At 40.2% G+C, this 22,232-nt stretch overlaps 1 protein-coding gene across 3 annotated transcripts in view; it reads left to right on the forward strand.

The window, feature by feature from the left end:
- The first annotated feature begins 1,874 nt into the window (after positions 1-1,874).
- furina (furin (paired basic amino acid cleaving enzyme) a) overlaps positions 1,875-22,232 on the forward strand; it is a 94,930-nt gene continuing 74,572 nt past the window's right edge. The window contains exons 1-2 of one of the 3 annotated variants that reach the window (XM_030075711.1): positions 1,875-2,058; positions 9,180-9,510. In XM_030075711.1, coding sequence (XP_029931571.1) covers positions 9,301-9,510 — 210 coding nt within the window. In that variant the 5' untranslated portion in view covers positions 1,875-2,058; positions 9,180-9,300. Of the gene's footprint in view, positions 2,059-2,421; positions 2,651-6,106; positions 6,184-9,179; positions 9,511-22,232 lie in introns of those variants that run through there. The other 2 variants (XM_030075719.1, XM_030075725.1) reach the window with 2 other exon arrangements.

Raw genomic sequence — 22,232 nt, forward strand, 5'->3', positions numbered from 1 at the left:
TATAAAAAACCTTGACATCAGAATTAGACCCCATGCACCATGCATATGCAGGCTTTGAAGTATATGATGTGATAATGATGAAACAACATAAGGATATTGCATATTTTCATTCCAATTAGAAATGAATCACGAAGGGATGTAAATGAACACGAAAATGATTCATGAAATGTCTGGTCTCTCGCAATTTAAATTCTGATCTGCACTTTCTTTAAGTATCTGAGGTGCAGTTGAACTCAGTAAGTGATTCTGGTGCTCCTGCATGCAGCTGATGTGTGCCATTTTTCAAGTGGGATGCCTCACTCCTCCATTAACAACACAAGAAGATCCAGCACTTACCATTAAGATACTTTACCACAAAAAAAAGATGCCCCAACATTTATGACAATAAGTGACATAAGTGTCACTGTGAGTCATTGTCTTTTTGTCATAGTGCCTTCATGCTGCCAGGACACAGCGGAAAACCTGACTGAAAAAGTGTATCAAGAGATCATGCAGACTTTTACACTGCCATTGAACTGCATATTACTGAGCTTCATTTGGTTAATTCTGCCATTGCTTTGTACCATTAGACTGATATTCATAACTTTTTCAAGAACGACACATTTATTGATGGATTAAGTATTTTTAGCTGCAGTTTGAACATTGTCGCTATTTTGTGCATAGTGGGACATTTGAAGACCTCTTTTACCTATGACTGATATTCCAAGAAATCCTGGGAAGGGACATGTCATCAAAAATCTTCCCATGCAGTGACTTCCACAAATCCATATCACAGAAACTTCACGTTGAATCTTGATAAAATTTTCTTACACTTTTGTAGTTGGTTGACTGATTGATTGTAAGCTCTTTGCATTTCAGTACATCTATGAAAACTTTATTTCAGGTGATACTTTATTTTTTTCCTAGAAGGTGTAAAATACATTGTAGGCTCAGTTACTCAGGGAATGAGAGGTGAAACGTACCTCAAATGCTCATAGGTCATCTGTTTTTTTTTCTAACCTGTAGTGAAGACAGAAAGAGAAACATTGAAGAGCTCTTAAACAGCTGATATTTTGCAGTATATAGCTGGTTCCTACCAAGCCTCTCATACATGTATACAATATCAGCCAACATTTTTTTTTTTTAAACTAGTAAAAATAAAGGTCTAACAAAATGCAGGGGTGAAAGAACCTAATTACATTTACACAAGTTACTGTAATTTAGTGGCTGTGTTCTTTTGAGAATTTTTTAAAGTAAGTAATTTTACTTTTGCTTACATGTTTTTACTGATGTATTGCTCTGGTTCATATTTTAAATCCCATCCATTAGAGAGTACAAAGTTCAGTTGTCTCTCCATCAATACAGAAACTTGATCATCATAAACTGACAAATTGTGGTGGCCCCTACAGTGATCAGTTAGTTGGCAGACTTGAGAATCAGGCTTGACATTGGTGGTGGATTTATTCTCTGTAATTTCCAAATTCTAAAGTTTGTGCAGGACTTTTATAGGAAAACATCTCATCTAACAAAGTCTCTAAAAAGTAACTCTGTTTATTTTACACTCTGAGCACATTTTGAGTGAGCTTATTTTTTACTTTTACTGAAGTAAGTTTTTATCAGCAAAACCTCAGATTCTACTTAAATGAAAACATCAGCAAAGTCACTGCACTTCAAGTAGCAATTTTCTAGTAGTCTTTTTAGTTGCTTACTTACCTTCTACCTCTTCCCGTTTTGGGAATAACAAGACGAGGCAGTTGCCAGCCAGAACTAAGGCCAGGCTTGGGTGGCAACTCAGCCCGCTGTTGTTCAGCCTCTGGCCGCTAGATGGGGCTATTACAGTGCTGAAGCAGCGTCAGTGAGTAGGTGTGCTCAAACGTTTGCACTTTGTCCATCGCAGTGACGTATTTCCTGGGGGTTGTACAGACCACTAAGCGTTGTACCAGAGGGGTATCATGACTATTTATAACCAGCAATTTTCTGTTATCATTTTTTCTCTTGTTTGTCCGTGTCGTTGCGGGGTATAGCGCCGTCGTGTGAAACAACAAGAAGTCGGGACGAGCACCATGTAAAAGGAAGCTGGTAAGTCGTCTGTGCAAAGTTTCGCTCCTTGTATTTTTAGTTGTTTGGGGTGCGTGGCGAGTTTGCTAGTTAGCTAAGCCCTCTGCTCTTGGCCCTGGTGCCGGTGGGACCCCCGACTCAAAGGCATATGTTTTCTTATTTATCCGTATTGCTGTCAGTGGATGTGTTTGAGGCAGGGCTCGGCGGGTATCACACACATACAGAGAGAGAGACGCACACACACATACACCGAGGTGACGTCGACGGCGCCGCGTCCGGTTCTCTGTGGCTTTTCCACGGCAGAGTGGGCTGCTGTGGTGAAATCCGCGATAGTAGTCCACACGGCTCTTCGGATTAGTAAATGTACCAAAGTGAATTACATGTGTGGGTTGGGAATGTGCAGCAGGGCTGTACGAGGCTGAGGAAGAGGAGGAGGCACGTGTGAAATAGCGCAGGTCAGCCTACATTGTGTCAAGCTGCCGATAATAACGCGATACAGTTTCAGACATATTGTCAGCGAAGGAGTCATCAGATCGGGAGGAGAGCCGAGGTCCAGCCGCGGGTCCCTGCCGGATGACTAATACATGTTTTTGTGACGGACTTAACGTGTGTGGTGAGTCATATGATTTGAAACATAACGCAGCGTTATTCCCGTCAGCTGATGGATTAAAGCGTACTGAAGTAACTTTAGCCCACAAACACTAAGTGATTAGCGTCTGGGCCCGAGCGTGAGAAGTTTCTCCTCTCTGAACTGGGCTGCGGTAATGTCAGCTGCAAGGAGCGTTTAAGTGTTTTTTTTTTTTTTTTTTTTTTTTTTTTTTTTTTTTTAATTGTAACAGCAGCAGTAGCAGCACAGCTGTTGTCGGATGTGGCTGTTTACACACACGTCTGTTCAGATGCAAACGACAACAAAGTTTTGTTTCAGCCTCTTGTTTTTACCCGAGTATCCCGGGGTGAATTCCTCGGGAGTCAGTCGGAGTGAACTTGGGCATCTTCGTTAATCAGTCCATTTCCGCCTAATACTGCTGACAACCTGTTGCCATGGTTATGATGCACATATTAAATAAGTCAGCTATGTAGTGAATACTTGGTATGTATTAACCTTCCTTCTTCCACGGCATGCACTGGATTGAGGTCTAACTTAGTTTATTGTGCATTGTAATGAAGCAAAAACTGTTGATGTTTTAAAGAACATTTTCAGATGCCTTGAAACAACCACCGCTTGAGCGCATAGTGTCACTGAATGCTGGCTAGGTAGTTGGAGGTTTTCATAACACATTTGTGAGCTTCATCATGGGAGCTGACAAAGTCTGCTTCCAACACTCATACCTCTGTGGTTTACCTCTGTGGTAATGCAATATTGAGCTCTTGATGGATCAACCCTTAAACCAAGGTTATTAAACCCATTGCATGCAGTTACATGCACCAAATGAAAACAACATATCTCAATATGGTGGAACTCACAATAGTTGTGCTGTCAAGTTGAGTTAGCATTGTTGTAGCATACAAGTACTCGAAGAAAATGTATCATCTCAGGACAAACCAAGTTTCAAAAGTGTTACTAATGAGGTACACTCAAGAAAGAAAAGCAAACATTGTTTCAGCTGTGTGATGGAAAATATTATGGGAGTGTGTGTGTGTCGAGCACAGAAGACAAAGCTTGGACAGAACAAAACATAACAGAAATGTGAGGAAGAACAGAGGTGTGTTGCTTGGCAAGCACGCTAATTTATCAACCCATTAAACCTCAAATGGAGTTCACAGTATAAAATGCCCTTAAACTGACAGCTAGTTAATACCTCACGAACAACTGCAGTTGTGTTATACCAAATCACAACAGTGAAGAGACAAGGGATGCACTGATGGTGAAATTCTGGGCCAATACTGATGTTTAAAATAATAATTTGGTCGGTAGAGAATACTTATATTCCCTGTGTGTGTGTGTGTATTTGTATGAGATGTTTTTTTCCGTTCAAGATTGCATTTTGACACATCATGATGACATAATAAGGTATCTGCCTCCAATACTAGTTATTACTGAAGAGAGCTCGAATACGTGGTAATGTAACTGAATCCAACCTGACGATACGAGGAGCCGATGGTGTCCATAAGGTTGCTGCTCAGTGAAACCTGGGTCTCATCAAATCATAACCCTGTCCCAACTCGAAGCCGGTTAGGATCCTTGTCTCTGCTCTGTCCTGACTTGTAGACCGACTCGGGGAAGATGCACTACTCTTGTGTTGGTGGTTGGTTTGTGTGTCATCTGCAACAGTGCCTCTGTTTCTTCTCATTTAATGGTTCACTTCATTGGGGAAATGGTTGGTACTTCAAAATTTCAGAATCATGATATTTTTCATGGGTGTCGTGCCTGGGTCAACAAAGGGGACAGGCAGTGATTAAAGACAGTAACAGCAGGAGAAGAGGTGCTCAGTTGTAGTGAAAACACTGGTTGTCACTGCTTCAGGTCCCAAAGTTTACACACTTCTTGCCGTGTTCTAGACCAGCCTTCCTTTTCACGCTCTTTGTTTGTGTTTCCTCTCCCATCCTCCATCTCAGTCCATCTCTTGTTTTCAGCTGGCACTGTCACATCACTGCTTTGTGTCACAGTAATTATCGTCTGGGTGCTCGCTGTGGAGTTGTATACAGTGGAGTTCTAACTTTCCAGCTCGGCTACCGCGAGATGGAAGACAGAACCGCGACTGGAGACCGTGGACATTTGTGTTGCGGTTTTGCTCTCGGTTTCAGAACCGTTACAGCCCTGCTACCCAGAGGGCAGATTCCAGAGCTATGGCCACACACACGTTTGCTCTAATGGTACAGGCTCCCGTTTCTCTTCCAGTTAATTCCCTCTATACTTCAAACACACAGATTGTGTGCAAATGTCGGACTGCATGTTTAAGATTGAAGCTTTTTTTTTTTTTTTTTTAACTCCAAACTCATACCTTTTAGAGTAAGTGGCCTTGCCAGAACATAGAAGATGATGCTGCTTTTAATAAGTTTAACAACTCAGCACACAGCAGTTAATGAGACACATAATACTCTCTGTATTCAAAAGTCAGAGTTGAAAAGCATGGTCATCATAATGATCTGAGCTTCTGCTGCTGTTAATTATCTGGTCTGTTTATTTAGGCTTCAGATGTTGCAGTTGCACTACTCATATCACATCACTTTTTTTAAACATCTCATAAAAACAGTAAAGGAAGAGTTACATTTTTTTTTTTTCGTAATGTTAAGTTTTAGAGTATTAATACTAAATACCCAGTAAACCCAGTGTTTATTGATGTTCTGCCATGCAAATACTTTTTCCCCCAGTGTCACTGTTTTGGTAAACTATTATGCAACTCAAGGAAGTCTCTGCTGGTATTTCATTGGTTCTTCTTAGCCTCGCACTTTCCACAAGATGGACCAGATGTTTTCACAAAGCCCATTGTGATTTTTGATTGTGGCTTACAGCAAATGCTTGAATTAATTTCACTTCATCAGCTGCTATTATTGTCATGTAATCAATTTGCCACCTAGGCTGCCTGTCATGTCACATAACCTGTCCGTGGGCTGAGCTGTATTTGAGTGTGCCTTCCCTACAATAGTAACATCATGTGTGGCACCACAGCTTGCGAGAGCTGGTAATAATTACTGGAGATTTAATTGTGAGCAAATGGTCATTTGGGCTAAACACATTTTAGTTTATTTTATCTCAGCTAACTGTGAATCAACTGTAATGAAATGTAAACCGTTTTCCTTTTCAAACTTTTTTTTATGAGTTCTTACAGACATACTTTGGATTTAATGGTACTTGGCTAATTTTAATTTAATGCAGTTTTTCTGCCATAACCTCTATTATCACAGTCTGACATATGGTATCATTTAATGCGGTAACACTAAAAACCAGTCACGGTAAGATAGTTGAGTTCTCCTTTGTCTTTTGCAAGCAGTAAAGTAGTTGGGCTTTTGCTATTCCGCGGTGTGTGGTTTTCACATTGACGTTAAAGCGAGCTGAATGGTTGAGCGCTCAGATGAGGTCACAGGCGTGTGTACTTTGAGCCATGCTTGTGTGGAAGTTAAATAGAGGCTTGGAAAGGTGCACAGTCTATTTACATGCTGCATCTGCTTCATTTTCTATCAGACTGAAAATCCCTGAGGACAAAGGTGAGTGAGGTATCTTACCACAGACTTTTTGTCTCCCATGTCTTTTTTTTGTCAAAACCATAGGCATTTAGATAGATGATAGATGTTGGTTTGAATAGTTAGAGTTAAGCCCTCACTTTTTGAGCCCCTCAAAAGAAAGGATATTTCACACAGGCTCTAATTGTTGTTTGTTTTCATTGTCATAAATTGAGCTGATGACACAAAGATGAACATATAATTTGCAGTGTTTCTTTGCCTTCTGTTTTTCATTTTTTGCTTGTGTGTTTTATGAATACGGGTTAGTTGAAGAGGATGGTATAAAACGTTTTCGAAGGGTTTTGAAAATAGGTGTATTTTTGAGAGATAACTCTGGCTTTTCATTTCTCCCGTTTTGTTGTTTAACATGCTGCTATGTTTAGTTATGTTAAGTGTCCCTGACAGGAAGCCAAATGAGATAACACTCTCCAGACATGTAAGAAATGAAGGTACAAACCAGGTAAAGAGAAGGAAGAAGAAAGATTTTGCCACCACATTAAACTGTTGTAGAAGAGATGTAATGCAGCGTCACTGCTGGGTCGTTAGACTGCATTTCACAATAGATGGTGTTTCGAGGGCAGTGCTGTTGAGTGATTGCTGTTACCACAAATTGGCTAAAGGCTTTTGTATGTCCAGAATGTCTCCTAATCATTCCCAAGTGCGTTCTCAGCCCTCTCTGTGAAACAGGCTTTGTCCTCACAGTGCTGACTGTAACAAAAGTCTTGTTTCTTGTATTGCTCTCTTCATTTATTCAGTTACTTCCTCTTACAGCTCAAGTGCTCATGGTTGCTATGCTTGCATGCCATAAAGGCTTAGGTCTTTATTAAAGAGGCCCAGTGCAGTGGACCGTTTCCAAAATAACATTGTTACCGTCACATTCCGACGGTGTCTGTACACTCATGAAGGCAGATGTGAGTGAAAGGTGCAAATGCCGGTGGTGTTCAGTGTAACAAAAACAAAAACAAACAAACAAACAAACAAAAAAAATGAATTACTGTGTTTTAATCATAAAAAATTGTTTTGTGCTTCAGTTGTGATTTTACACAGGGATTAGCAACTGTAAAATATTCTTGGCCTGGATTAGCTAGCAGCTTGCCTCGCCAGCTTGCAACCGGCTATCCTGGAAACCCACCACTGATTTTATGGTGATGTGACCTTAGGGTTAACAAAGTCCATATTAATCATGTAGAGACTGTATGCATCACTTTGCATGGAATATTTATTGGGATGTAGATTAGAAAATGACTTTATCACACTTTGTTTAATCCAGACATGCAGTATACAGTACAGTATATTTCGGGCTAATAAAAAGTGAGGATTTAGATAACATAGCAGCTATTTTGTTGGTTGCATTATGAATTATAAATTCAGTTTTATATGATTGAAAAAAGTAGGCATGTGTTGATCTTCATCTGCAGTTGTGATGTATTGCATACTTGAGTCATAATTTTTTTTTTTCTCATGGACATATAGTGGCCATCCTTCATGGGTTTACAAAATACCATTGCAATGATGAAACGCTTTAATTTGCAAAATTACAGATTTTTGTACAGCTTGGTCTTAAACAGAATATTGTGCCATCTATCCCAAGCTTGGCAAATATAATCTGCTACATTAAGATTCTCTTCCTGAAGCACAAGTCAAGTCTTTCGTAATCATCCAGGCAAAACTTGATATAAATGAGGGAGATTTTACTAAAAAGTACATTCCCTATGTCCTCATAAACAGGACAATAAAACACATGAAAAAAAATGAACCTCATTTTCAATTTCCCCTGGCTCGCAAAGCAGCATTAAACCTGCCTGTCTCTATGGCTGATGGTAATGATCCTGTCGTTCCAGTCGATGTGTCTGTTTGCTGTTTCTTTAGCCACAGCTACTCACTGTCTCCCACGGCTGCCTCAGACCTTTAAGCTCCACCCACAAATGACTAATTCGTCCCTTTGGGTTTACGTGGACTTCTGCAGAACCTCGGCATCCGCCGTCCGTGGGGTGCAGTCTTAGCTTTCCAGCTCTGCTTCGCTGCCTCTGCTACTGCTAACTCAGTATACCTAAGCATTTTCTTTTTATATACTTCAGCTAACGTGTCCTCCCATGGCACTGTACTGTTAAGTCCAAAAAAAAAAAAAAAAAAAAAAAAAAAAATCAGACTGCTCTGTCTCCGACCACAACACCAAGTCTGACCTTGAGGTAGTGCTCACTATTTCCTGTGGAATAATCAGACGTCTCCCCAAGTTTACTGCCACTTGCCAGTCTCTGCCTGTTCCCAGCTGGTCTACAATGTGCTCACTCTAAAATGTTGCACTCCTTGTCTTTTATTCCTCATGAACCAAACCAGTCGTGGTGCATATCTTAACTGTTGGCTCTCTCGGTTGGATTATATTGAATCGCCTCTGAGATACACTTTGACATACATCTTGACAGAGAACGATTAGTGTAGCCATAAGGGGCAGGAGAGACCCTCATCCACTGACTGAATCAGATTTTGGGGAGATCGTATTCCATAATAGATAATTTAATGTCTCTTTAACAAGGAACTTCGTCGCCACTGATCTGTACAGTGCCTCACATAGACACTCCACCACCACATGACAGCATGAAAGACATCCATACAGAAAACATCCACATTTAAACAGCTTATATATTGCACCTTTTAATGAATCTAATTTGGTTTGCCTCCCCAGCCAAGTGGCTACTTAGTTCACTGCTGAAAGGAGAAATCACAACCGCAAATCCTCAGAGATGTGCTAAGTGCTGTACATTGTTGCACCTGACGTGAATGGTTTCCCCTTGAATGTTGGCATGTTAGTGATAGAAATCTCTCCTGTGATGCAGTTTTTATAGTCCTGATGGGTCACAGCTACGAGGTAGAAGTTCTGACTTTCTCCGATGCTTTGCTGAACTTTGCTGCAGATTTATGATCTCATTTTCATCTCTTTCTGCCCCTGCTCTCCTCCTTGTCTCCTCTGTCGTTCCCTCCAGGTCTCTGGTGTGCTGTGACTGTCCCCTTCCTTGTCTCTCTGTGCCTCTGCATGTACCGTGGGCAGCCCCGGCCTGTCAGAGAGACACTGTGCTCAGAGACTGCCCCGCACCAGGAGAATCCATGGCTTTTGGCCCTCCATCTCCCTCTGTAGGCCCCAGGCTCAGGCTTTTGGAGTTGCTGCTTGGGCCTCTGTTGCTGTTGCTGGTATCTGAGCTTGGAACAGCTCTGGGTCAGAAGGTCTACACCAACACATGGGCTGTCCACATACCTGGAGGTCAGGAGGAAGCTGACCGAATCGCCAGTAAACACGGCTTCATTAACCATGGACATGTAAGTATCTTGCCACTGCTTTGTCTCTTCATTTGGTGATTTCTTGTCGTTTGTAGTGTTGCAATGTTTGGAAACACAGACAGAGTCCGAGTGCTGAAGGACTTCTGACTGTTGCGAAGATCTGTTGTTTATGAAAACTATTGATGTCGTCGTGGAAATCTGACACTCCCCAGCTTCCTGAAAAGTTACATAAAACTGAGCTTGCTGTTGTTATACACTCTGTCCATTGCTAAACACTGGTCCCTCGTTAATCGTGGGAGTTACGTTCTAAAAATAACCCGCAATAGGCGAAATCTGCGAAGTAGTCAGCTTTATTTTTTACAATTATTATAGCTGTTTTAAGGCTGTAAAACCCCTCACTACACACTTTATACACTTTTCTCAGACAGGCATTAACATTTTCTCACTTTTCTCTCTTGTTTAAACACTCTCAAAGTTCAAACCTTTGTAGAAAAATAAGTCCAGTATTATAGCGATCGAAGATTTATGTAAATTTGGCAAGCTGAACGCATTCTGTACTGTACAGGAGACACGGCACGGAGGAGATTGATTGACAGTGGTCTACAGTCCCTTAGCCAATCAGGACGCAGAACACAATGCACGGGCTCTCCCTTAGCCAATCAGGACGCAGAACACAATGCGCTGTTAAAAAAAAAAAAAAAAAAGCATGCAAAATTGCACTAAAAAATGTGCGAAGCTGCGAGGCCGCGAAAGGTGAACCGCATTATAGCGAGGCACAACTGTATATCTAATCTTAAATTACTTTTGAAGTTATATGTATTTAGATTGTTGTGTAAATATTAAATGTGTAATATGTTGAATTATTAACAGTTCATAATTAATTCAAGATGAAACATATGCTTTCATATATATGTGTATATATAGATATAGACATAGATATAGATAGATAGATAGATTTGGTTGCTTTTCTCACTGTGATAAAGCCATTGTTTAATCAAGGCATTCTGTAGGACAGTAGTGTTTCTATCTTCCTCTCATTGTTACTAAGTGCTGGATACTGACTGGATGCTCCAGATGCTGTTAGCCTCCTGCCACTGAGGTGGTGGTAATTGGGGTATTGGTCACAGCAAAAGTTTATGTTATTATCTTACAACCATGTCTAATGAGTTTCAGTACGTTTGCGATCCCTGCATTGAGCTCTGCATGCAGAGCAACACAGCAGCACAAATTCATCACGGATTGTGCGGTCTCCATTGTGCATTTGTGTGTTTGTATCCCACAGCAGCATCCTGTCCAAAACAGCCTGTGTGTGGTGTCCCTGGGGGAGTTTAGGAGGTTTTAGTATAGCACTGATGACAGAATGTAAAAATTCACCTGCAGAAATGGAGCTGATCTGATGAACAACAAAGGCGTAGATATTCGATCAACTGCATCTTTCACATGGAGAAGACTATAAATTATTAAAATCTTCTTATTATGCCGACAGTTTGATACAGGGCACAGTAGGTGTGGGTGATGTGTTAAATCCAATAAACATTTCCTGTGCGTCCTCATGACGTATTTTTCTTTTTATAGCTTCCTGTTTGACTCAAATGAAAACTACTTAACCAAGTCCTTTGACCTCATCACTTCTTCTCATAAAAGAAAACTCTTTTTCACAGAAAATTTATCATCATTCAACAAGTGGAAATTTCATGTGGTCAAGGTCTAGATAATTTTTTTCTGTGTATTTTACTACAGTGGTTTCCAATCTTCTTGGGTAGTATTTAAACTGTAAGAAGATGTAAGTGTTTACCAATTATTCATGAGTGCACATATGGATTCTTAAAGAGTGGGATTTACTCATGGAAAAAGGAATACAATCGAGTAAACAAAGGCTTATTTTACCAACACATTCTTGGCTATGAACCTCTTTTCCCAGTTTGGGTGTTGGAGGCAATTTTTTTCACGTCAGAAGAAACAAACCACACTATAACAGCTTTGCTCTTTTTGCAAGCTCAAATCTGATCAATAAACATGTAGAAGAAACACCCTAAAAAAGCTCAACAAATCTCACCTTCCTGTACATACGGGACAGGAAGCTAACTAGCAGAGACTGATCTTGTACTTCTCTTACCTGTCTGAGACTGTTTTTGAACATTTGTGTTTAGGAGCTGCAGCTTGGTAGTTGCACATTTGGACTATGTGGTCTGGCTGGCTCATGACCCTGTTACTTATGCTGTGAATCACATTGTCCAGACCAATGAGTAATTCTTTACACCGAAATCCTTTTAACTATGTGTTTGCCATGGGGATCCAGACAAGACAGCTGAGGCATGTTCTAACAAACTGTATCTAAGACAACAGGAGCCGTGTTGTTTTGACCTATTTTGTAAAGTGCTTTAAAACTGCACATTTTGTGATGTTTTTAGGGAGAAAGTATACATGACTAGGTCAATTCTCAGTGGCTAGATGAGTAACTTCTCCTGACTGATTTTTATTGCGACCTTTGTTTTGGCAAAGCTTCAGTGCCTTTTCCGAACAACAGCAAATTCCACTTTATGGGTAAAAATCCAAACTGTCATTTTAGCCAGTTTAGCTCTTCTTCAAATTTTAAATTTAGCTAGGCCCTTCCTCCTCTGTTGCATCACCAGATCAGTTCCTACATACATTAAATTATTATTATAATTTTTTTTTTTGGGGGGGGGGGGGCACATTGCACGTTTAAGATTCCAAGATCTAAGATTTCCATTCCTGATGCTTGTTTGCAGAAGAGCAGCACATTCTTCAACCCCACTTTCTCCCTACAGAGGATTTTCCCTAATACAGTGGAAATGATTGAAAATCACGGCTTGCTGGGATGGAGCACTGCCTGCTCTTATGTACTGAGTGATTATCATGAATCTTTGAGTTTGGTTTGCTTCACTTGGCCCTATGTGCGTGTCTAGAACTGCTGGTATTTGGAGAGAGTCCCCTTTTAGAAATTTCAACACAAAACCAAGATGCCTTCATGACATTGTGGGCTGCAGTGTTTCAACCACTAATGCATCTCCACCACCTCTGCAGTAGTTTCAACATCACACCTCATTCTTTCTATTTCGACAGTGTGTGATGCACTACATGACATCGGCCGTATGAAACCTTTGCTTTAAAACCAAGCACTGGGAAATACCTTTTGGCAAAATTATGTTAATTATGAAACCCCTGAGGTATTATTCTAATGTTTGATATTAATTCAAAGTGTCCATGTGATGTTTAGCAGCTGTAATTGCATTTGATTTTTAGTAAGACCGCAAAGTCCCTCAGGTTAAAAAATGGAAACATGAGAATAAGCCTAACCTAAGCCAATCCCCATTTCTCAAAGCCACACACAGTTATCTTATAAAAACTACTCATGAAGGAAAGGGGGTAACTCTTCCTTTTACAGTCACCTTAGGTACTACATATTTACTAGATAAAGGTGATACTCTACGTGGTAAGAATAAAGAGTTGATAAGTAATTACAACTGTAGGTAAATACTTAAATTGCATAAATTTGGCCTCACATTTTTAGAAACAACTCGGCTAGCTGTCTTGTAGGCATTGAAGGTATATTAGTTTCATTAGTTTAATTGTGTATATTCTAACAATTAAAGCAATACTTTTCAGCAAGTTTTCTTACCGGTTAATGGATCTAGAAGGATTTATTAAACTTACCTGGACTGTAGAAGCACATGTTGTTTGTTGTCAGGTTTCTGTCAGGTCCTTTTTATAATTGCTCTTCATTTATTCATTCATTCTCTTACAACAAATAAATACCATGTGTTCTGTGATAGGGTTGGATAAATCTTTCAATTTACTTGGTTAGAAAGCTGAAACTGGAAGTAAAAGAAAACAGTGCTTAATTGCATGATCTGGCTGTGTCCGTACTCTATCCTCTCCAAATGCAAAAATGAGAAATGTGCCAGACATGTTCTGCAACAAATTTTACAGCATATGCGTTGAAACAACTACAGGAAATTATGAAATAATCAGTGTGAACAAACTGGCTGTCACGTGGAAAACCTGACTGTTCATTCATCTTAAGTAAATGAGAACTGAGGTAAAGTAAAATTCTGTGATATTACAAACAACAAGAGCCTGGCAAGGACTGAAATTAAATGTGAAGAAGTTTTAAATTTCACAAAACACATCTAATAGATGGTTAACTGTCTGAATTCAACATGACCATTTATTTTGAAATGATAGCTGTGTTTAATAGACAAAATTGGAGAAAAAAAATCACATATATAATGTTTATTGCCATTTTAAGGTTTAACACTCCTACTCAGCTACTATAATTTCATTGCAACTGGGAACAAAATTTACACAAATGTCTAACTTAGTCACAGTGAATCCACAATTTGCGAACACCTCACCATGCTAGTTTTAAACGCTTTGTAACAGTAAAGGGGCACAATTTTCTGAATTGATTAGACTGTTGTAGCTCTGTTATTTGTCTTTTCCTTCCTTAGTGCCCATCGGAGAACTGACAATCCAACATTGCCCACACGAAACCTTGAAGGAAATGACATGGAACGATCATGTTTTTTCATTACACAGCACATTATTTATGCATACCCTCAGGTCATCTATTCATTAACTTCAAAAGGTGAGCCATGACCACATGGGTTGACTAAAATAATGATGCGTTAATATTCCACACTTCCTGACTAAAGCTCCAGCAGTGCATCACCGCTCGCTGATGGAAATGAAGCAATTTGCCTCAGAGCTGGTAACGGACAGTGCTGTTAGGCCCCTTTGCCCCAGCGAGCGCTCCATCTTCATGAACAATGTGTCTCAGCTGTCGGGCTGTGCATGTATAAGTGAGTCTATGCTGGTGGTGCAGGTGTTCGATTCAGGTGGAAAAGAGCTTCAGGGGAGGATCAAAGCCTGTTGCTGGGTAGGTTTTACATCCCTGATGATTGTTTTTGCTTTGCCCTCCACTCCTCTACTTACACTGTGGCAGGAATACACCATTCCTCTCTGTCAAACTCTGGAGTGCTTTCCATGTCGCGAAACCCGCACAGCAAAATGTACGGTATATCTCCATCAGAAAATAGTCCTTGATGAAAAGATTGTTTCACGAAATAAATTCAAATGTCCTACACCTAGGCGTGAATGTTTTCCATGGCAAAAGTGAACGGGGTTTTATCAAATGAACATTTGAATTTCAAAAAATAAGGCTATTGACTAAATATTGAAAAATCTAAAAAGCATGGTATGCTTTTATGTTGGGAAATGTCAAGTGTGTGTGCAGCGTAGTCCTCTTTCACAGCAGCCACGTGAAAATGGGTAAAAACAGGTGTTACCAATGACATTAATTAAGAGTCCATTCCATTTAAGTGCACCAAAGCTTTTCCAGTGAACCAGCATGCACAACACCAGGACCCTGGCTCTGTTAGACCTTAATGGAAGAGATCCTTAATTAATATTAGTAGTAACACACGTGTGTACCTGCTATTCATGGCTGGTGTGAAAAAGGACTATAATCTAAAACATACTAATACACTTACTAATTAATACATTAATTAATTGAATTATTGACCTCATCAGCACAGCTTGTTATGTTTAATATAGCATGGTAATTACATTGGGATATTGGACTCTGGAGGCAAAGTTTTGCATGTGACAAATGCAACCCAGGCAACTAAGTCTGTAGAGGTTCAGTCATCTTTTGTCAACACTCAACAATCATTGTCAAGTGGCTAATATGAGTATAAGTGCTTGGCAGCTGCTCCATGAGGAAATCTCTGGGCAACATTACCTGACAGCAGGAAATTGCGCGCTAACCTTGATTCACTTAGTGTAGAAAATTGCTTAACTAACTCGACTTAGACCCTCTCCTCACAATCTATGTCACAGTGTAAGGTGGTCTAAGGCTTAAAAATCCTTTACTCCCCCTTTTATCTCCTCTTTTTTGTTAGAAGGCATTTGACCGATGATACCAATAAGGAATATTAATATTAATTGACTTTCAGTAAATTCATTTTAACAACAAAAAAAAGGTTACCATGACTAAGTGGTGGACAAATTGGCTTCAGGTCTAGACCGTGAGGCCATTTTCGAACAGGAGGAATAATTAAAACAAAGTCGAAGTAATGAAATTAAGAAACAGCTGACTCGTTGTGGTGAATGGGTATTAACTGCCAAGTTGCGTTTGCATTCCCACCGGCTAATTATTTTACATTTTAAAGACCATTTCTAGCTCACATCATCAGACTTGCACAGCAGTTTTTGCATTTTTGTGCTGCTGCTGGTTCCATTGTACTTCAATTACACTTGCATTTAAATAAAGACTAAAGTGGGATTAGAGGGCTTACTAACAGAAATAAGAACTGGTTAGAATGGGCCGCAAATTTAATATCAAGGAGACTGACACGCTTGCATAAATTTAAGGAATTATTAATGCAGTAGGATAAAATGACCTCAAAATCAAAGACTTGATCTAAAAATTGATTTTCCTCGCTGCTACAACAAAGCGAAACTTCTTTATTTTCATGTGTTAAGCTTGGCCGCTGGTTAAACAGGACAAATATATGCCTTGATATTGGATTGGATATTTTCTCTCAGATCATCTAATGCTTTGCTGCTAAAAACTTGAGTTGTGTGGTCTGAGGCTTTCACCATCTTGTATGCAGCTTGTGAGAGCTCCCTTCCTCTCGGTGAGACTCAGTATTTAACTTGGCTCTTGGCTATGTTGCAGGGCTATTTTGGTCTGTACCTTCTGTTGAGTTGTCAACTGTCTTCAGTGGAATGGTCTTATCACTCTGGTTTAAAAGCAGCTTGTTACATTACTAGTATTGCAGAGTGGTAGAGTTGTAGCTTCATAATTAGAAAATAGCTTGGCTCTTTTATTATAGGAAAGTCACCAGGCTAAAAATATATCTACCTGTTCTGGACTCCTGTCATTCAGAACTGCATTCTTTGGAAAGAGCTATTAACAATGCACAACGTCTGAGAACATGTCTTTCTTTTTTCCTGCTTCCTCCACCTGTGCTGGAAATTGACTAGAATGTGAACCAGCTAAGGCGTGGTCATTCATCAGAAGCAGTGTAATGCACAGTACTCTGTTTTTAGGCTGCAAAATGAATCCGTCTTATTTTCCCAAAAGACAGTCTTAGGTTATTTATAGCCAGAGGGAGAAGAAGAATGGTAATTAATAAATAAATACCCTGCCCTCTCCTGTGCACTCACTTCAAAGTGGAATAGAGCGTTTGTCAGAACCATACCACTTCCTTTTTTTCTGAAAACTAGTTTCTATCACTGGTGGCTGATAAGAACTGCTGTGTTCAAAAGCTTTGAGTGCAAGTGGGTTAGTCTTTTTAGAGGCCAGCTGCTTTCATAGCTCGTGCTGCTGCTCCACCCTGGGGCATTGCATGTAAGGGAGGATTGTGTTCGGCGTACTGTGCCCTTACAGTACTGGTTGGCACCGTAACACACTAGACCAAGCGTCTAGCTCTGCTTACTGATGTGCTATTGTTTTTTTTCTCCTTTTCTGAACTGTCCTAGGCCATGTCCTTTCATGCATGGATTAATATGTTCCTCCACACAAGATTAAAGGAGGAGCAGAGGAGATAAATCATTTCTGTAGTTGTAAAGTGCATGGGATGATGCTATCTTCCCAGTGACTCTTGACATAGCCACGCACTCTGTGTAAAATGTTCACTTTAATGCCCTCCGCCATAGCTAGAACCCCTCCCACCCATTATAACCATTTAAGCTCAGCCAGCTCCCCCAACAAGGGGAGTGTAGTGTAAAATATGGAAATGGCCTTTGATAGAACAAGGTCAGCAACAGGAATTCATTTTGGAATTGTTGGTGAAAGATGGTGGAATCTCAGACAAATGAAAGTAAATTAAAATTATGCTAAGCTGGCCAGTTTCTCTGGGGCTAGGAGACACAGTTCATGTTATCAAGTGTTTGCTATCTGGACTTTTGCTATCAGGGAAGCTAGTCCAGCTTTACTAACTACATCTAATCCCTCATTTCCATTACCCAGTGCATTTGGCACTGTTTGGAAGGGGGGTTGAGGTTTTATTTTTCATTGATCATTTGCATGAAGGCTCAGTGTTACATGTATACATACTATACCTTCAAGAGTGTTACTGGCCAGTTTGAAGGCATTTATAATTTGGGTGAGTCCTCAGACCCTCCCCCCCTCATTCTGTTTGAGCTGACAGAAAGGATTTACTGGGAAGATCATAATCAAACAACGTGTGTTACAGCTACAGAAATTGTTCTGTCTCGATTGCCCATACTAATAATGCCCTCCCTTTTTTATCTCACCTGCACAAATGGGGAATTGTTGATAGTCCCGTCTCTCTCTCTCTCTTTTGCTCTCTTTCTCACTCGCTTTCTCTCTCTCTCTTTCTCTGAAATTAGTCAGAAAGTATCCTATATAGATAAAAATGTGCGTTCTAGGGAGTTCTATGTAAATATTTCACGCATTTAAATTAAAGTCTCCGTTAGCTGTTGGGTCTGGGGTGCTTAATCATCTTTAACCCCTTCATTTGATTCAAATGATTTTTCTTATCCACTCTCCAAAGTGTGGCTTCATTGCATAGCACAGGTAGCATGAAATAGAAAACATCAGGCCGCAAAGACGGGCGGCTGAAGGTATGAAGCCCATAATTGGACCCTTGAGAAAAGGAGCAATTAACTCTGAGGCAAACGGGTGTTGAAGATATTAGCTAGAAAATGATAAGAGAGAGGATGTGATTGGCCCAAAGATGACAGCAGAGGAAGCTGCCTGCTGAGCTCTGAACGGATTTGTTCTGCCCCACCCAGGTGCTTCCTCTCTGGTGTCACCACCTCAACAAAGCTAAACCTGAATCATCAGCCAAACATATGTAGTGTCTGTCAGATCCATCAACGCTTCGATTTAAAAAAAAAAAAAAAAAAAGATGAAATCCTGGTCTGTTTGTTTCTCTGTCTAACTCTGGTTCCCTGACATGGTGCCATTGTGCCACTAGGTGTGTTTTCATCCAATTTTCCAGCTAATTTAAAGTGACGTTGTAAAATGTCACAAAAATGAAATGTGACTTAGATGTGCTTCCATCAGCTTTGTTGAGGTGAATAATTAAGCTCCCTGAACTAGAATGTAGCCCTGTCAGAAGCCACATCCACATGAAAAATGGAGAGAGCCTTTCAAGAATTGATTAGTATTGAGCATGTGGTTATTGCTCATTCATGGCAGCTAATATTTACAATATTCTTTGCTGCCTTAAGATAAAATAAGATGCACTTTACAGTATTCTAATGCACAAACTCCATGGCCATATAAGCACAACAGGAGCCATAAACTTAAAAAGGACAGCACATATGACATTTCTGAGAGATTGCGGTAGGCAGATATTTTACATACAGCTCTTGGCTGCAGACGATGCCAAGTCATTACTTACACAAGAAATACAATTTCATCCATCACTGTTTATCAGAGACTCTCTTACCTGCCAAACAAACAGGAAATGTTAGCTAAATTCTCTCTCCATTCACAGTTTTTATTCATCCATGGTAAGTTAGAAGACCCCTGGGACTTTTTCATGTCCCTTGACTTTTACATGTAGCTCAAACATACCAGCTATAGATTGCCTCTTGTAAATATTGCATTAGACTTATCCATGTTTTGTAAGCTGGTTTACTTGTGCAATATCGGCATGAATTTTTTAACAGGCCACTGTGTGTGTATTGTGACTCTGGCCTACTTTAGCCAACGAGAGCTGATGAGTCTAACGGACCGTGCAGCCCTATACAGCCGGCACAGGATGCCCCTTAGAGATGGTGCTACTTTGAAGTGCCTTGATGACAACATTGCAGACATAGTTCACAGTCTGAACTATTGGTTTGGGCCCTTGTTTGGCGTGGTTGGTCCCATTAAGAGGCTAGACTTTTCATCCAGAGAGCCATGGATCCTGTCTGATCTCAGGGCGGTTGATCAGCAGCAGACTGGTGCAACTCTGCAGTGTCTTTGGTCCCGCTGTCTTTGGTTCTTGTGTTGCTGTCAATAAGAGCCTCCCTTTATTCTGTGCTCCGGCCTCTCTCACACTAAGCAGAGCCAGATCTCAGTCCATCTCAGTGCAGCTGCTGTTCTTTGAAAGTTAATGAACTGCAGAGATTGACTTATCCTGTTTGCTCTAGTGGAGACTTTTGTGTTGAGAGAGGGAACGTTCTGCCAGTAGGAGCACAAGTATCTAAATTTAAATCTGCGACCGATACGGCTTCAAAACATCACAACTGAGAGAACGTAATTAAATAATTTTACTGATCAGATGAAGTGTAACAATTTTTAAAATCATTTTAATTATTAAAGTATATTACATTGAAAATAGAACACAGGTAAGTTTTATCTTTCCATTATGGTTGGAAGTTTTCAGGTGAACACACTTGCCAGCAAAAGGGGGAATAACAGCAAGGAAAGGATGTAGAATCAAGTGATTAATCACGATGTTAAATATGTCAGCAAGCCAATATGTTGTTTTCTGATACCTTGCAGCGCAGTAGCTAAATATATAGAGGAAAGCTTTGACTATAAATAAATGAATCTGTGTAAAGAAGAGCTGACGTTGCAAGTCAGCACTCATAACTATCAAAGGCTTAGTTGAATTACCCATATCGCAATGGTGTACCATTTTACAGATGCTCATCCAATGATTTGAGCTTTGCACGTAGTCATTTTGAAGTGCAGCAGCATTAGTTAGTTAGTTGTGTCATCTTTAACGCACAATTTGCTCTGAATGACTTGCCATTCAAAATAAGCACAAACTTCCGGCTGACTATCTCAAGCAGGCAATCGGCAGTGGTTACATTGAGTTGGATATGGAAAGAAGTAGTTCATGCCTTCTCACATTTCTTGGTAACAAAGCAAGATGGGCAAGCAGAAAATTAATGTCTGGCTTTTGTTGATATTATCCATTATTATTGATGTATAATACTTCACTTTTCACTCATTCTGGCCATCGTTCAGGGAGGCACTAAAGCAGTTTATAAAATCAGAAAGTGTGCTGGACATTGCTGTTGCAGTATGGATTACTGTTCACATGGGCACAGCATTTTATAGTACTTATAATTTTTCATCTCACATAAGGTTTGGAGGGAAAATGGATGAAATGCTGTGGGTTTGACTCACGCCTTTCACCCTTCCTTTGAAAGACTTTATTTCTCCTAAAAATGTATTCTTTCAGTTCTACCAATCAATATCAAGAGTATACCTCCTCCACTGAAAAACGTTCAGTTTCCTCTTTGGACAACTGTCAATGAAAAGGTCATTGGTTTAAGTCAAACCAAAAGTTGCAATCTTACCATTGATGAGACCCATGAGAACAGTGGATGCGGATAACATCCTGAGAAGCAAAAGCCGCTCATGTAAGACAGCCTAAGATGACCAGGTCAGAGTCAACACTGGTTGTGCTGCTTTTTCTCGAACAAAAACATATCTCTGTTTTTCCCCTCTCTGAAATTTGCAACTCCCGTGTAACCCCTATTACTTCTTGGTATTACAACCAAGCAGTAGGAATTGCTAGTGCATTGACGAGGACTCGCCTCCTCACGGGCTTCCCAACCACTAACAAGGCAAAAATATTATTCTGCAAAAACCCAGACGGTTTGCTGACGCCCATCTCTACAGCAGAGGAGAGGACACCCATATTGCCTGAGACCCTGGGAACTGCATCAGCAAAGCTCCAACACTACTGAGTCATTACCTTGCTCTCTCACAGATGAAGGATGGGGGCTGGGATGGAGCAGAACCACCCACAGGTCACAGGGGGCTGTAACAAGAGCCAGATGTGCCGAGGGGACACAAACATTCATGGACAGGCAGCTCTCTTAAAGTAATAAAAACGCAGATAAGGCTGGATACTGGTACCTCAAGTTAGATGCCAATACTAGAACATTCCTATGTTGAATAAAAGCTTTTTAATTTAGTAATAGTAATAGTTTAAATAATAGCAATGGCCTACATTTTTGGACTAACACATAATGTTTGCTCTTTGTTTCCCCATCTAAAATTTGTGTGAAATGTGGCCCTCAGGATGCCATTGCAATTAACTTGCATGTACTTGCAGCTGGAGTTGTGTTTGCTTAAAATATTGTTTCATAAGAAGTTGATCTGACCAAAGTAAAGGGATTCTCACATTATTCTTTTCTTTTATCAATCTGAAAAATGAAGATAATCGGGACGCAGAGACACTGTCTTACTGGAAGAAAGACAGTGTAAGATTAACCATTAAAGATTTGAACTGCACTGAATGTTTCAGCAAATTTTGGATTGAATCAGTGGTAAACAAACAAACAAACAAAAACAGTCATCAGTATGCAGTACCACACAGAGGTGACAGGGACAGGAGTTCAGTTCACATTTGATTCATGTATTGTTTTACCAAACTGAAATCTGCATTGAGTCTTTAAAGGTATGAGGTTCATGGTTCCTGCTTTTGGGGAATTAGCTGCTTGAAATGAATCCTAACTTGATTAAGACATAAGACTGTTAACATGAAGTATATAGTGACTTGAAAAATTGTTTAATTGCTGGCAGCTAAGGTCAGACACATTGTTCGGCTTGTATCTCGCTCCATGCAGTACATAATGAAAACATAATGCTCCTATCTGACATGAGCTGTGCGTAACCAGGCCTGCATGAACCAGTCTCCACACACACACACACACACACACACACACACACGAACACAGACACAGACAAGTTGATGTGTGTGGTGGAGAAGTCATTTGTGGTGCATTCTGAAAAGGCTTAAGGCTTGGATCTG

The sequence above is a fragment of the Myripristis murdjan genome, chromosome 3 (assembly GCF_902150065.1).
Source record: "Myripristis murdjan chromosome 3, fMyrMur1.1, whole genome shotgun sequence".
Taxonomy (NCBI): domain Eukaryota; kingdom Metazoa; phylum Chordata; class Actinopteri; order Holocentriformes; family Holocentridae; genus Myripristis; species Myripristis murdjan.